General features: G+C 37.2%; 1 protein-coding gene and 1 pseudogene across 2 annotated transcripts in view; one reads left to right on the top strand and one right to left on the bottom strand.

Annotated features, from left to right (window-relative positions):
* Window positions 1–15,769, top strand: part of CACNA2D1 (calcium voltage-gated channel auxiliary subunit alpha2delta 1) — a 512,722-nt gene that overhangs the window by 105,159 nt on the left and 391,794 nt on the right. For both annotated transcript variants that reach the window (XM_078060091.1, XM_078060090.1), the window contains exon 3: window positions 9,696–9,812. In XM_078060091.1, coding sequence (XP_077916217.1) covers window positions 9,696–9,812 — 117 coding nt within the window. The remainder of the gene's footprint in view (window positions 1–9,695; window positions 9,813–15,769) is intronic.
* On the bottom strand, window positions 1,365–8,538 carry LOC118538855 (actin-related protein 2/3 complex subunit 1A pseudogene; annotated as a pseudogene).

Below are 15,769 nucleotides of genomic sequence, written 5' to 3'. Positions count from 1 at the left end.
CAGGACCCAGAGATCATGACCTGAGCCGAAGGCAGACGCTTAACCAACTGAGCTACCCAGGTGTTCCTGATTCTGAGTCTTCTTAAAGATACTCAGAATCTTTACTTTTTTTTTTTTTTTTTAAAGATTTTATTTATTTATTTGATAGAGACACAGTGAGAGAGGGAACACAATCAGGGGGAGTGGGAGAGAGAGAAGCAGGCTTCCCGCTGAGCGGGGAGCCCGATGTGGGGCTCGATCCCAGGACCCTGGGACCATGACCTGAGCCGAAGGCAGACGCTTAACGACTGAGCCACCCAGGCGCCCCAGAATCTTTACTCTTTACTTTATGTGTGAAGTATCTCCAAGCTATAAACTGAAGAATTCTTGCTATGAATTATTTTTTTGCTCACCTTAGTCTTTGTTATAGTTTAGTTACTGTGTTCCAGGAATGAGTCCTTATATTTCACTTGCATTTGTAGTTAAATATTAGCGCCTGTTCCTCTGTGTAGTATGAAGAAAGCACAGGCATGTTTATGGTTGTTGCTTGTTCTGGTCCTACTACCATCTTTTTTTTTTTTTTTTCCCCTTCCCTTCTACCATCTTTAACGCAAGCTTGAAAGTGTCACCATCAAATTCTTGTCAATAAGAACTAGAGCACGTAGCAATATATGCTGTGGAAGGTTCTCCAATTGTGACTTCATTCTTCCTAAATACTCTTCTTAAAGATAATGTCTCATTTGAAATGTGATACTGTCTCAGCTAAAAAGCTATATCATATCAGATAGAAAGAATGGAAAGACTAGGGAAATATTGAACTCTTATGTTTGATTTTTGAATGCCAGTTGGATATAGTTATCCTCAGAAAATATGCACTATAAATTCGAGAACATGATCAATTGTATATGTGTATGCATGTATATGTGTGTATGTGTGTATATGTATATAATTATATGGGTGTGTATACCTATATTCAGATGATGTTCATAGTAAGCCTATGTTATATTTTGAATTCTTCCTATGTGCTAATTTTACTAGGAGTTCTGAACAAGATAGCTTGGAGTTGACTATTATAAGGTGTAAACCATTACCCTGAATTTTTTTTTTTCACATTCAGTATTTTTATTTAATTGTTTACAGACGAATTTACTTACCTCCCACCCTTTCCTTTAAGTTAGTGTGAAAATTTTCCATAATAAACTACTTAAAGAGCAGCTTTGGTCAAGAATGGAATGAAATAGCAAAAACAAAAACCAAAAAAAACCCCAAATCACTGCTGCTTTTAAAAAACCAACACTGTCACCAATTATGTTCAAACAAAAACACACAGATGATATTTGCGCGAAATGTGTCTTCCGTGTTTCCTTGCGGCTGGCTCTCCTCACTGCCACGCACACGCCAGGGCTGCGTCAGCACATTTGTCAGTTTGTCAGTCTGTCAGTTTGTCGTGCTGGATGTGGGAGGCTCACTCAGCTTCCCATTATCAGGAGGCCCTGGAGGGAAGACTCTTAAGGTCTGGAAATCCCAAATTGTCCTGGCTCCCATCGATGGCAGCGGTGCACAGTTTGCGACAATCTCGCTCGTCCACCTCCTAAATAGACACTTGAGTGATGCAGTTCTGGGGGCGCATCTCCAGGGCTGTATTGCGGTCCTCAGTCGTGGCTGGAAGCGTTCCTTGGCAGACATGTTGCCTGGATGCTCTGGTTTGGAATGTCTAGTTTGGACATGAAGGTCAAGCAGCCACGGTCATTGTAGTTAAAGAGCCCTGGGCAGCGGTCATGGCCCGTAGCTACAACGCTGTTCTCCGACACAAATGCCACACTCAGGAGGGGCAGGAACTCTCTTTCCAGAGTTGAGCCCTGCACACTCCTCGAGGCATCGGCAACGGATACGATGCAGTCCTGGCGGACCCAGGCCAGGCGGCTCCCGCTGGGAGACGAGCTGACCCCATGCACCCCGCCAGCAGTGCGGCTGCCCGCAGACTCTGACATCAGCTGACCAAGAGGCATCTTGCTGCCCCAGGGCATACTGGCTGGCTTTTCATCCACTTCTGGAGTGTAGGCAGAAGACACTCCGCATTTGAAATCACATGATCCTGCTGCCAGCAAAACATGGTTGGGATGCCAATCCAAGCTGAGGAAGTACCCTGAATTTTATAGGTGCCCATGATAGTGTCTCATTTTGCCTTTCAATCCATATTTTCCAATAATTCCTTATATCACACACATTCTGATTGCTTTCCTCCCTTATTAATACATATATCCTTCAAAGTGTGCCTGCAATCCCATCTTTTGTCGATCATAACCCATGTGATTTTACTTTCCTCTGAATTCTGACAACACAATTTTCTGTACCTCTTCAGTGGAACCCTAATATTCTTCGTATTGTGCATTACCTCATTTTGTGTATCCACTCTATTTTTGGGATCTAATTATCATTCGGGTGTTGTATATAAATTCCATTATCTAATTGCATAGCACCTTACATGACTTTGTTATTTTTTTAGGTTCAAAATAAATATTAATTTTAAAATACAAGGAGGAACTTGCTACAAGTCAGCATTCACATTCCTAGCAAAGCCTAGGTGCAGTAACTAGTATCTACTCGTTACTAGTTACTAGTGCTCCTAGGACCTAGTATCTGTGTACGCACTGGATTCTGTGCTGTTCTGTACCAGTGAACGGAACAGGCAAAAATGTCTGTCCCCTTAAAATTTACATTCTGGTTAAAGGAAATAGGAAATATATAACAAACGTGATACTTAATAAGTTATGTTAGATGATGTTTGCATTTTCTTAAAGGTAGCTGAATGGAAATCTCAAGCCATAAAAAGTTCAGAGGTAGTATTCTGTCTCAGAAAGCTAGGTTATAGGGGGAAAGGAAACAAAAGGCTATAATTTAAAGTGATTTTTACCAATTGTGTTAAACACAGCTGACAATGTATTAGAGTATTAAAGAGTGAGAGATTTTCAAAACTTGACATTTATTTCTGAGATTGCCTCACTTACTGTTATAATTGAAGAGGAGGAGGGGAGTGTTTGAAGAGATCAGGAGTTAATTAGTAAATATTGCATATTCTTTTATGGCAGTATTAATTTTTTTTTTAACTCTGCTAATTTCCAATGGAGGAAGGTAGACTTTTTAAAATTCTTTGTTGTTGGTAAAATATATTCTAACGTCAATTCAGATCCAGTATCACTAGTTATTTTTTTACCTTAGATGAAGGATTCTTCACATATCTGAACATCTCTTTCTGTTGGCCAGCTTGTCTGATGATGTAACTTACGATAAATAAAAAGGACTTTAGGTGCCTGGGTGGCTCAGTTGGTTGGGCGACTGCCTTTGGCTCAGGTCATGATCCTGGAGTCCCGGGATCGAGTCCCACATTGGGCTCCCTGCTCAGCAGGGAGTCTGCTTCTCCCTCTGACCCTACCCCCTCTCATGCTCTCTCTCTCTATCTCATTCTCTCTCTCAAATAAATAAATAAAATCTTAAAAAAAAAAAGAAGGACTTTATTATACTTGTGATTCATTGCAAAATTTCTTAAGGTAAGGGAACTTTGATCTTTGAAAGTGACCACGAAAGGACATTATATCAATCTTTTGTGTTAATACATCTTTTAGAAACAAGACATTTTCAGTAGCTAGGGAACAAGAAGTTCAAAAGCCCACAAAACACTTAATAAAGAAGAAAAAAAATATAACCAAGCCATCCCACATTGCAAAATTTAAGTAAAAGTAAGTGAAATTGATTTTGTGAGTCTCTAAAGCAGTTGAGGTGACAACGCATCTCTTTGCCTGCCTGCATTAGTACTGAGGATGTAAGAATGGACTGCTGTTAGCCAGAAAAGACAGTGAAATGAGAATGAGGGTGGGAGTTCTGTCACATTTTCTTTTAGTCCCTCTCATTATTAGGAGGTAGGATCGTATTCGTTCATCCCATTCATATATATTTTTGGACAATGTGTGCACATCTATTTTGATATTTTCAGCTTTTCTCTCTAGAATTTCTTCGCAGGATCTCACATTATTGTGAGGGTCATAATAGGAGTCTGAGATAATTTCATTATTTTGTAAAGTTGAACGGAAATTGTACATTTCTCCCAATAGAGCTTATTCTTCCTATGAATGAGATGAATTGAATGAGTAACGAAACGAAGGTGCAAAGTGGTAATTAATAATGTTAATCACAACTTTCAAAGCCTGGAGTCTTTCTTAGCATTTTTATTTTTTGGAAGAGTGAATCACTCGAGTTTATTATAGACTTACTATCCAGAGGCTGATTATTGTTACCTCTCAGCTGGGAGCTCTTCACAAATAGTTCATTGTTTTAATTTGCTATTGTTAGTGTGACAAATCACCAAAAATGTATTTATTGGCTTAAAACACAAATTTATTATTTCACAGCCTATAGATCAGGAAGTCCTTCCCTTGGCACATGGCCCCTTTCCTCCATCTTCAAAGCCAGCAACATTGGGAGGATTTCTCCTCATGCTACAATCTCTCTGGTTTCCTCTTGCATAGTCACGTCTTCTCCTTCCACTTTTCAGGACCCTTGTGATGGCGTTGTACTTACCAAGACGGTCCAGGATAAATCTCTTTCTTTTCAATTCACCTGATTAGTAAAATTTCATTTCATCCTCAAACTTAATTCCCCCTTTGCCATGTAACAGCATATAGTCGCAGGTTCTGGAGATTAGCCTGTGGATACCTTTGGGAGGCCAGTGTACCCCCTACCATAGCCATCCCTTCTGTCACTCAGTAATATCTGTGTGCTTCCTTCCACTAGTCAAACTTCTGCTTCTGCCCTGATCCACCTAACTATTGTTTCACATGTGGTTGAAAGAGTGTGATTGGTTCAGTGTGTTGTCATCATTTATACAAATCTTTTGTACCTGTTTACAGGCCATTGAGTCAGAAGTTAGCTGCTTCTAGATCTGATATGTCCTGATGCAATTAGTCAGGGCCCAAGGTCAAGGTCATACATTAGAATATTGCTACCCATTTGTAAGGAAATGTGTAGGACTCTTCATTCATCAGGGACTGTCAAAAGGAAAACTTGTCTCAGAAAGATGACTGTGGGCATGGCAAAAATCTGGATTGCCTATTCAGGATGAGTTCCATGGGAGGGAAGGGGTTGTCAAAATTTACATATTTAAGACTTAATATGAAGAAATTTGTTTCTCCTTAGGGAACTTTACTTATTTAAGAGCTGCCATTATCTCCCCCTCTGGGGGAGAAAACTTAGTCTCAGAATGTCAAGGTTTCCGTCCCAACTCCCTTCCAATAATCTCTAATGTTCTTAACTTTGCTACTTGGCATCTGGGTGACATGTGACAAGATGTGTAGTATATTCGCTCTTTTCTGTGCTCTTGGCATAGATATTGAAGATGATTGCTATTAAGAACTTGGCCAATCTCTTCAGCCTCCTTAAGGCCCCTCAGCTCTGGGTGGTTTGCAACATCATCCTTCAGCTGGAACTCTGCTCCCCACTTTCCATCGTCTCAAGCACTGCATTGAAATTCCCTTGATTCTTCACTGACGCAGTCTCCTGGCAGACTGATTAATTCTGAACTACCTTTCTTGTTCATCCCAGTGGCCCTTCCTATTTCTCCACATCCTGCTAAAGCCAAGGGAGATCCCGGGCAGAGTGGTATTGCAGATCCACTTGGCCTAAACATGCCATGTTACCATTTTATCTTTGGCTGCTTTGGGCAGTGGTTTGCTCCTTTATGATGTGAAATGGGACCCAAACTGCCTCCACTCTGATACTCCAAAACCTGAATTTCAGTATTCTCATTAATGCAATGGTTAATTAAATGTATTTTTCAGGTTTCTTAAAGTGAGTAAATGATATAATGTATCTGAAACACCTCAGAGTGGTATAGAGTAGAAGCCTGAAAGTGATTGCTAATACAATCTTCTAGGTCATCCAAAACTTGGAAGCCGGTCTTGCTCTGGGTTATCTGTGTTATTCCATGGTATAATAGTAAGTATTATGATTTCTGAACTAGTTCTTTAGATATGTTTATGAAGCAGTTATATCAATGAATGGTGTCACTTTTTAAATGTTACACTTGAGGTTATTTTTAAATGTATCATTCTGAAGATTATCTTGGAACTATGGACTTGGAGCCAAGAGACTTAGAGGTTTCCAGTGGAAAAAGGAAGGGACAATATATTCTCTGTTGTTTATGAATGTAATAGTGAATGGTCATTAAAGCCAGTTAATTAAGATTGTAAGAAAGCAAGAATGGACAGGTGACAGATATTCTTTCTGTCAAAACTTGTGGCAGGGACGGAAGTGAGAGGATTTGAACTGCAGAAAAATTAAAGCATATGAGTATATCATTCAGGAGGAAAAACGTCCCGTCTAGGATTCTCATTATATGCTACACTCTTTCTAGTAGAAGAAATGGAAACCAGTGTCACGCAGTGCAAGAGGAATTGACATATGATTTGCATGGAGCTCTGTCTGGTATCAGAAACTCATATTATTTTCACAATGTTCTTTTGTTTTAGTTATTTATTTTTTTCTGGAAAGAGATTAGATAAAATGGTAAAACAGACTATTATTTTTTTAAAAAGGAAAAAAAGGGACACCTGGGTGGCTCAGTTAGTTAAACATCTGCCTTTGGCTCAGGTCATGATCCTGAGATCCTGAGATCGAGCCCCGCATTGGGCTCCCTGCTCAGTGGGGAGCCTGTTTCTCCTTCTCCCTCTGCCTCTCTCCCTGCTTGTGTGCTCTCTCTCTCTCTCAAATAAAGTCTTAAAAAAAAAGAAAAAAAAGGACTAGGAAGAGAAAACGGAATATTCTTAAGGTTCTGTTTTAAAAAACCATGTTAACATGTTAAATATTTTAGAAATGGGGTTTATTTTGTGGCCGGAAGAATTATAAATGTATGTACTTTGTAAAAATATATCATATAATCTTAAAAATCCACTTGAGCCCTTCTCCTCTGAAAACTTTTAGTAAACATATACCAGGAGACTTTCTGAGAGGCTTTGCAGTACCTCTTGCAACAACAAAGAATATTATATTCTTTAAAACCAGAAGCAAGGGGAGCCTGGGTGGCTCAGGTGGTTAAACGTTTGCTGTAGGCTCAGGTCATGATCTCCAGGTCCTGGGATCGAGCCCCGCATGGGGCTCCCTGCTCAGCGGGGAGTCTGCTTCTCCCTCTGCCCCTCCCCCTGCTTGTGCTCTCTCTCTCTCTCTCTCTTTCTCAAATGAATAAATAATAAAATCTTAAAAAAAACAGAAGCAAAAACTAGTTCTTTTGGTGGGGCAGTTATATGGTTTTAATTCATTTTTATTACCAAGAAACATTTCATATGTTGTTTTATACCTTACAAAGTACAACAGGAAATTTGTATTGGGACTGTAGATGTAAGTTTCCTTAACTTCATTTATTTAAAGTTTATTTGTGAATTAGGTACTGTCTTTTTTTTTAATTTTCTAAGCATTAAAAAATTACCCTAGAATCAATTTGAGAGAATATTCTGTATATATTTGAGAGGATCTGCATATACTTGAACTGAATTGTTTCTGATTCATAACCCATTTCTTGTTTAAAGATCTTATAATAAATCTGGCATTTGTAGGTAGTGACTTAATAAGTGACATTACGTTTAGTACATAATGCAAAGTACAAATTGTATATTTGGAACTGATCTCTACCAACTCTGAATTCTGTCATAGTCCCTATACCACAGGAAGAAGGTCAGACTTCATACAGAAGTGAACACGATATTAATAGCGCAGAGCCCACCTGCCTTTCGCTCCAATTAGCTTTATCGGTTTTACTGCAAAGAACTAAATGTCCTGGATCAATTACAGTGATGTTGAGGTTTATCTGTTTGTACCCCAAATCAATTAATCTTTTCAGGAACTCATGTTCCTGGATGTCATCTTAGGCTAAAATGAAAGAGAGAGCCTTGGGCTGGATGGAGTTGTTCATGGACAACCTGGTCTTTAAAATAGGACTCAATAATCTGCCCCTCAGCAGAAAGTGTAAGCAATCCAGTAATACACAGGAATCCCAAATAAAACTGAATATGGGGATTTTATATGACTAGATGACCGTGCCTTGAATAGTTGGGATGATAAACCTACAGGGTCAAAATTTAGACTATGAGAAAAACCTCATAGTTTGAATAAGTCAAAAAAAATTTAGGAGTCAAAGCTTGATTTAAATCGTTTAAAATGATTAATTTTGAGTCACTTAAAAAAATGAAAACTTCATGTAAAACTAACATGTCCGGTTACAAAGAAATGGTAGCATATGCATCTGTGTATATTTGAAACTAGTGTTTACCAGAAGCGTCCGTGGTCAGCTGGAACCGGGCTGTAGGACCTGTTGGTAGTATTGCAGAAAGCTGGAGTTCTGCCAGAAAAAGCAGGGTTAAACTGGTTCCTGCATGTGCCTGGATTCACTTCTCCAAAGACGGTAAAAACCTGCCAGGCCCTGGCTTTCAAAGATGGTTTAGTCATGCATGTGCAACCCATCTGTTGGATGCATAAGGGATTTCCTACTCGGCTCAGCCCTGTAGCCACAAGCATGGTTGCTCTTTCCCCTCACCCCACATTCTTTAATTCTTCCCTCCCCCCCCCACCAGGAGTGTGTGGGCTCTGCAAAACGGGTGCATCTGATGCCACTCCAGGGAAATCCTTCTGTAGACACTGATGTGAGGCAAAATTATAGGCTTCTTTTGCTGCCTAGCTTACTTTCAGCATAGTTTGATTCAGTGATTCAAAGAAAACAAAACCCCAAAGATTCAGTTTGCTAATGAAAAATATTTACACTATTACAGATTTATTTAACCGAACTTTAATGTAGACCTCAGTGACCTTCAACCCCTCTGTGTCATAAAGCTCTCTGTGTTACATGGATGAACCTTAGCAGGGGCTTCATTCTCTCTTTTTCTCTTGCTCTCCCTCTCCCTCTCTCCCTGCCCCTCTCTTTTCTCTCTCTCCCTCTCCCTCTCTTCATAAGGTTTAGCAGCATACGCTTTAATCTCAGTGGTTGTAGCTAGGGATAACCCTGGGAAGTATCCTTCAATACATCTTTGCTCTTTCCCCTTCCTCCTACCTTGGTTCACTGCACAAGTCTGACCTACCATGCTTCCGTCCTACTGTTTTCTAGCATGGCCTTTCTTTTAAAATAAAAAAAAAACACAAAAAAACCCGATGGCAGTTAATACCAGGTTTTGAATTCAGGGAGGTACAATTTCAAGTCACAAATTGCATACACAGGGGTGCCCATGTGACTCAGTCGGTTAAGCGTCTGCCTTTGGCTCGGGTCATGATCCCAGGGTCCTGGGATCGAGCCCCACATTGGGCTTCCTGCTCCGCGGGAGCCTGCTTCTCCCTTTCCCTCAGCCGCTCCCCCCCCCCCATACTCTCTCTCTGTCAGATAAATAAATAAAATCTTAAAAAAAAAAAATCCTTTAAAAAAATTGCATACACAGATCATTGTGCTACAAGATATTTTACAGCCTGTTCACATGGCATGCTGTTTTGGCTAGCTGGTGGTCTTTTAGTGAATTTTTATTTACACATATGTATTTTTGACACATCCAAATTCCAAAAAGATCGAAATGAAGAAAGCAAAGAGTGGGTCTTTCCAATCATTGTTTATGGTTTAAAATACATTCTACTGTGAACTTATGAACCACATAAGCAATTATTCTTATTAATTTTCTTTTCTCTTCATGCAGATTTATGAGAAGTATCAGGATTTGTATACTGTGGAACCAAATAATGCACGGCAGCTGGTGGAAATTGCAGCCAGGGATATTGAGAAACTTCTAAGCAATAGATCTAAAGCTCTGGTGGTGAGTTTAAATTGGATCTGCTCATTTTATTATTTCCCATTACTTGTTTATTTTTCATACTTTATTTTCTTTAGTATGCTTCCTTTACCTTGGAAACGATGTCCATGTAACGTGTTCATAAAAGGTGAGAGATCTCAGTTAAATTGTGGAACCCAAAATAATCAGTGTATTTCTAATTATTAGTTTATTTTTTATGTTAGATGATTTTATAACATAGGAACAGTGTATTGGTACATACGTCTCTTTATCCATATGTAAGTTATGGGGCATATTAATCATGTTTAAATCTATGATACAACGTAAAACCCACAAATTGCCAGCAACCTTCAAGCTGCCTTTATAATCGTCTCTTTTGCTCTCACCCTGCCTTCCCGTCAGAGGTGGCCAAAACGCTAGATATTTGGTTACTCATTTGTTTTCTTTTTGAAAATAGATGTACCTCATATAAATGTTTTGTGAAACATGGTGGTTGTTAGTTTGCTTGTTTTTCAGATTTATTAAAATCATGTTGTAGTGTAGGTAACCATCGGCGACCTGCTTTCTTCCCTCAACGTTACGTGTGTGTGATTTATCTGGGTGTTTGCACGTAGCTTTAATTCACTCTTATTCACAGTTAAACATTATTTTATGAGGACATATCTCAATTGGTTCACTTATTCTCTGTTGGCAAATTATTATTTGAATTATCTCCAGATGAGTGTTACTATGAATACTGCTGCTGAATTTTCTTGAACAAGTCTCCTGGTACATAAATGCAGGGATACCTGTAGGGTGTTATATACATGATAGGAGAATTAATAGACTGTAGGTTACTCACAAAGTATGAAAATTGTTTTCCAAAATTGTATCAGTTTATACCTCCACCAGCTTTATATGAGTCCCCGTTGATCCATATTCTGGCCAATAAATGGCCATGTCAGACTTCTTAATTGTAGGCCATCAAATGGATGTAAAGCAGAACCTCTACTTCTTAGTAATGAGGCAGACATCTTATTTTATATCCATTCATCATTTTTGTTTCTTCAGTGAAATATCTGTTCATATCTTTTGCACATTTTAATTTTTTAAATTGATTTGTAGCTTATGTATTCTTGATGGTAACTCATTTAAGTTCTGTGTAATGCAAATATCTTTTTGTGTCTTGCTTGTGACTTGTCTTTTCATTGTCCTGATGGTGTATTTTGATAAAATACGCTCTTAATTTTAATGTAGTCACAGCCACCTTTTAAAAAAATTGTTAGTAAAAAAAAAGTTATTAGTATTTCAGGGTGTGTGTTTTAAGAAATCCTTCCCTATCCTGAGATTGTAAACATTTCTTATATATTTTATTCTAAAAAGTTCTGTGTCTTTCAGATTTATTTAATCTACCTGCGACTAATGTCAGTATTAGTGTTAGGTTGCACTTTAAATTAAATGTTTTTCTAACCAATTTTCCCGGGGCCGTGTATTAGCTTGCATTACCCCAGTGAGCTCCAGTTATCAAGCTCGATTTCTGGCAGGCCCAGTCGCTCACCATATTCTTCAGAAGGATCTTGAGTATTCTTGAACCTTCACATGTAATCTAAGTTTTAAGATTCAGCATGTCATTATCCAAGAAAATCTTTCCTGGGATTTTGATTGGTAATGCATTGATTCAGACCAAATTGGGAAGATTGATATCATTATGATATTTTGTCCTTCTGTTCTTGACATTGAGCAAGTTTTTATTCTATTCAATAAGATTTTAAAATTTCTTTGTAAAGTTTCTGTACATCTTTTGTTAGATGTAGTGCTGGACCTTATGTTTAGCTTCTCTTAGTCTACAAATCACAGCACTGTTACAAGAATTTGTCCCAGGACAACTCTGAATTTCCTGTTTACTTATCACTCACAGTTCAGATTTTTAGCTTACTATATTTTATATATATCTTGGCACTCAGATATTTTGCCTGCTTTTTTGCCACTTATAAATCCTTATGTTTCTTAAAATATCCAGGATCTTGTTGTAACGTAAAAGGAGAGTTCTTTGTACTATTTGAAATGCCGTATTGCCAGAAGTTGAAACATTTAATTTTTAAGAAATATACACATGAGTTATCCATGGTAAAATAAGTTTTCATTACTGAAAGATTCAAAGCATTCTTCTCTTCAATTTTGGGTATGTGAATACCATTTTTACACATCATTTACAAACGTAAAGTGTGTTTTCAATAAAAGTTTAATAAAAATACGATATGTACTTTCTACTTAAGTGATTAATATTCACTCAGTGACAACGGAAAAGGATTCCAATTTTATTAATTTTTATCAGCTTACCTTTTTCCTCCAAATGTAAGAAGTAGATAATCCGGACATCAGAGTCCCATGAAAAATGATCACAGAATGAAATATGATGTATCTTGCCTTAATTGGATTAAAATGGGGTCTATTGAGACTTTCTTTTTTATCATTTGGAATTGAAGGTCTAGACACCTAGTTCATTATTTGAGTCCTATGGGGGGATCAGTGACTATCCTGAATGTATGAATGGCAGAATACAGAAATCACAATGACTAATTAAATGTGGAATTAGTTAGATTATATGTCAGGGAGGAAGAGTCATGTTTGTTTTCAGACTAAATTCTTTATTTAACTTTTTTGACTCTACAAAAACAGAAAACACATTATTTCAAAGGGAAATGTTTTGAGGCTAATTGAAAAACAGGTGCTACATTGTGCTGTAAATGAATGCAAGATGGCATTATTAATTAACTTCTATTTTTGTTGTAGGCTTATTCTCAGGGTGACTTCTTGACTAAAAGAACTTAATTTATCTGGGTGGGATGCCAATGTAATTCCACAAGTAAATATACTGGAAGAAATCGTGAATGTACAAATTTGAGGTAGATAAGATTTAATACCAGTTAGACCTTATGAGTATTTACTAAGTAGCATTATCTAATTATTTCTCATAATAATACTAAGCTCTTGACATCATTATTAGTGTCATTTTTTCAACGAGAAAACTGGGTCTTTGAGAAATCCTCTAACTTGCTCAAGGAAATTTATCTAATAACTAATGTATGTCAGTGCTTCTTAAATTTTAATGAGTGTTAGTTCACCTGTGGCTCTTGTTAAAATGTATAAGCTTATTCAGTGGACCTGGCGAGAGATACTACATTTCTAATAAGCTCCCAGGTGATACTGATATTTCCGGTGTAAAAACTATACTTTGAATTAGCAAGAGGGGAAGAGCATTCAAATTCAGGTGTGTCTGACTTTAAGATCTGCATTCTTACTTACTATACACATATATCCTTTGGCCTGAAAAAAGTATATAATCATAAAGAGGAAGAAATGAAGGCTAGGGAGTATGCTATAAATTACTGTTCATTCAGATTGATTAAGAATTGCACTACTAGGAGACGAACCATGAGGGACTATGGACTCTGAGAAACAAACTGAGGGTTCTAGAGGGGAGAGGGGTGGGCGGATGGGTTAGCCTGGTGATGGGTATTAAAGAGGGCACGTACTGAATGGAGCACTGGGTGTTATACGCAAACAGTGAATCATGGAACACCATATCAAAAACTAATGATGTAATGTACGGTGATTAACATAACAATGAAAAAGAATTGCACTACTAGGTATTTACCCACTCAAAATACAAACGTAGTGATCCAGAGGGGCACCTGTACCCCAATGTTTATAGCAGCAATGTCCACTGTAGCCAAACTATGGAAAGAGCCTAGGTGTCCATCAACAGATGAATGGATAAAGAAGATGTAGTGTATATATGTACAATGGAATACTACTCAGCCATCAAAAAATGAAATCTTGCCATTTGCAATGACGTGGATGGAACTAGAGGGTATTATGCTAAGCGAAATAAGTCAGTCAGAGAAAGACAATTATTATATGACCTCACTCATTTGTGGAATTTAAGAAACAAAACAGGGGATCATAGGGGAAGGGAGGAAAAATGAAACAAGAGGAAATCAGAGAGGGAGACAAACCGTAAGAGACTCTTAACCATAGGAAACAAACTGAGGGTTGCTGGAGGGGAAAGGGGTGGCAGGATGGGGTAACTGGGTGATGGACATTAAGGAGGGCATGTGATGTAATGAACAATGGTTATTATATAAGACTGATGAATCACTGAACTCTATCTCAAACTAATAATACATTATATGTTAATTAATTGAATTTAAATTAAAAAACAAAAGGAAAAAATCCTAAGATAGAAAAAAATAAATAAATAAAATCTTTAATGGATTAGTAAAAAAAAAAAAAGAATTGGATATTCCAGTTGATAGAATATTCTGGAAGGCTATGAATTTATTTAAATGACTCCTATGTCAATTAGCCATCTTCAAAAAATGACTCAATGAAGTAAAATATACAGTATTGAATAATTTTTCTTTTTTATTTGAATGTGAGAAAATTTTAAACCTCTGCTCTTCTACAGTATCAAGATTAGCAACCTAAGATGAAGAAGTAACTTGAATTGGTTGTTTACTCACATATCTACTGAAGAAATTGCCAGTTTAGGTTGATAATTCAGTTTTTTTTTTTTTTTTTTTTAAAGAAAATGAACAGCTGGAGTTTTTTTTTCTCCCTTCCTTCCTTTCTTCTTTCTTTCCTGCCCTCCTTCTGTTTAGTGGAATGATTACTTTTCAATATCTGCGATATATTTTATTATGCATGCATGTACACATTTTATGGTTTTGAACCTTACGTTTTAAATCAACAGCTTGTTGATCTAAAACTAATTTTATTGCTTTTTGTTTATCTTGCATTTGTTTGTAGTTTGACTCTAAACTATTCCCACCAAGATTTTCTTTTTTTCAATTTCAGCATTGATTTTGACATTTTATTCACACTCATTTTATGCTGTGGTCTTTTTATCTGTTCCTTCAACCAGGCCTAGAGCTGAAAGAGAAATCAAAATAAAAAGTTTTAGTTGTCTTTGCCCTAAAACTATGTATTTTATAAAAGCAAAACAGAGTTTTGCACTTAAATAGTTGTGTTTTTGTTTTGTTTTGTCTTTATGACCATATAAAAACATGTTTCTGATGATTGATATTCATTAGGCTCTTACAGAAAGCCTGTGAAGTAGGCACATTAAACATCTACTTATTCTTGTTTTATAAATGAGGAAACTCAGACAAGACCAGTGTCTTGTCCAGGTAACATGAGGTAGTGGTGGAATTCAATTTTAGGATATCTGTCTACAGTTTTTTTCCCCCTGTAAGCCCCTAGTAATTTCAACCATTTTTAAAAAATTTTATTGTGTTATGTTAATCACCATACATTACATCATTAGTTAATTTCAACCATTTTATTTCCAAAATCACCTGCTAAATGACTATTTTTCTGGCACTTGTTACATCTATGTCTCAGAAAATGGCTCAATGTGATGATTATTAACATTAATCAATATTAACATTATTAATTGCTGACATTATTGAATTATTCTAAAACAGACTCCAATCAATGAGTGTTTGCAAGCAACAACCGCCTCCAGAAGAAGACCCCAAAACTTCCAAAAAAACCCCACCCAGAACCACAATAATCATTTAACATTGTTACCAACCTGCTCTAGGCTGAAAATCTGCAACTGTACGTGAATAGTTCATGGGAGAAAGCTCTTCAGCAAAATGATCCAGCTTCTAGTGGTGCCTTCTGAAAGATGGAGGTGAATGAAATCACTGGTCTTGTAGTTCATCAACTTGCACGGCCAAGGAGATCTGAGTAAATGAAGGTTTCCAGACATTTTGCTTAAAGAAAATAGGATCAAGATTATAATAACTGAATTTCTGTAGTGACACTTTTCCAATTATGGTGTATCCTGTCTCCCTCTGGTGTCCTGGCAACTTTAATTAAAACTACTCCAATTTATTATAATTAAATTATATTTAAATACCATAATATGCCCAACTCTTTTTTCAACCTTGATATTGAGCTTATGATTATAATGAAAAGAAGAAAATGACAAA

This window comes from Halichoerus grypus, chromosome 12 (genome assembly GCF_964656455.1).
Source record: "Halichoerus grypus chromosome 12, mHalGry1.hap1.1, whole genome shotgun sequence".
NCBI classification, from domain to species: Eukaryota; Metazoa; Chordata; class Mammalia; order Carnivora; family Phocidae; genus Halichoerus; species Halichoerus grypus.
This window is presented reverse-complemented; position numbering and strand designations above follow the sequence as displayed.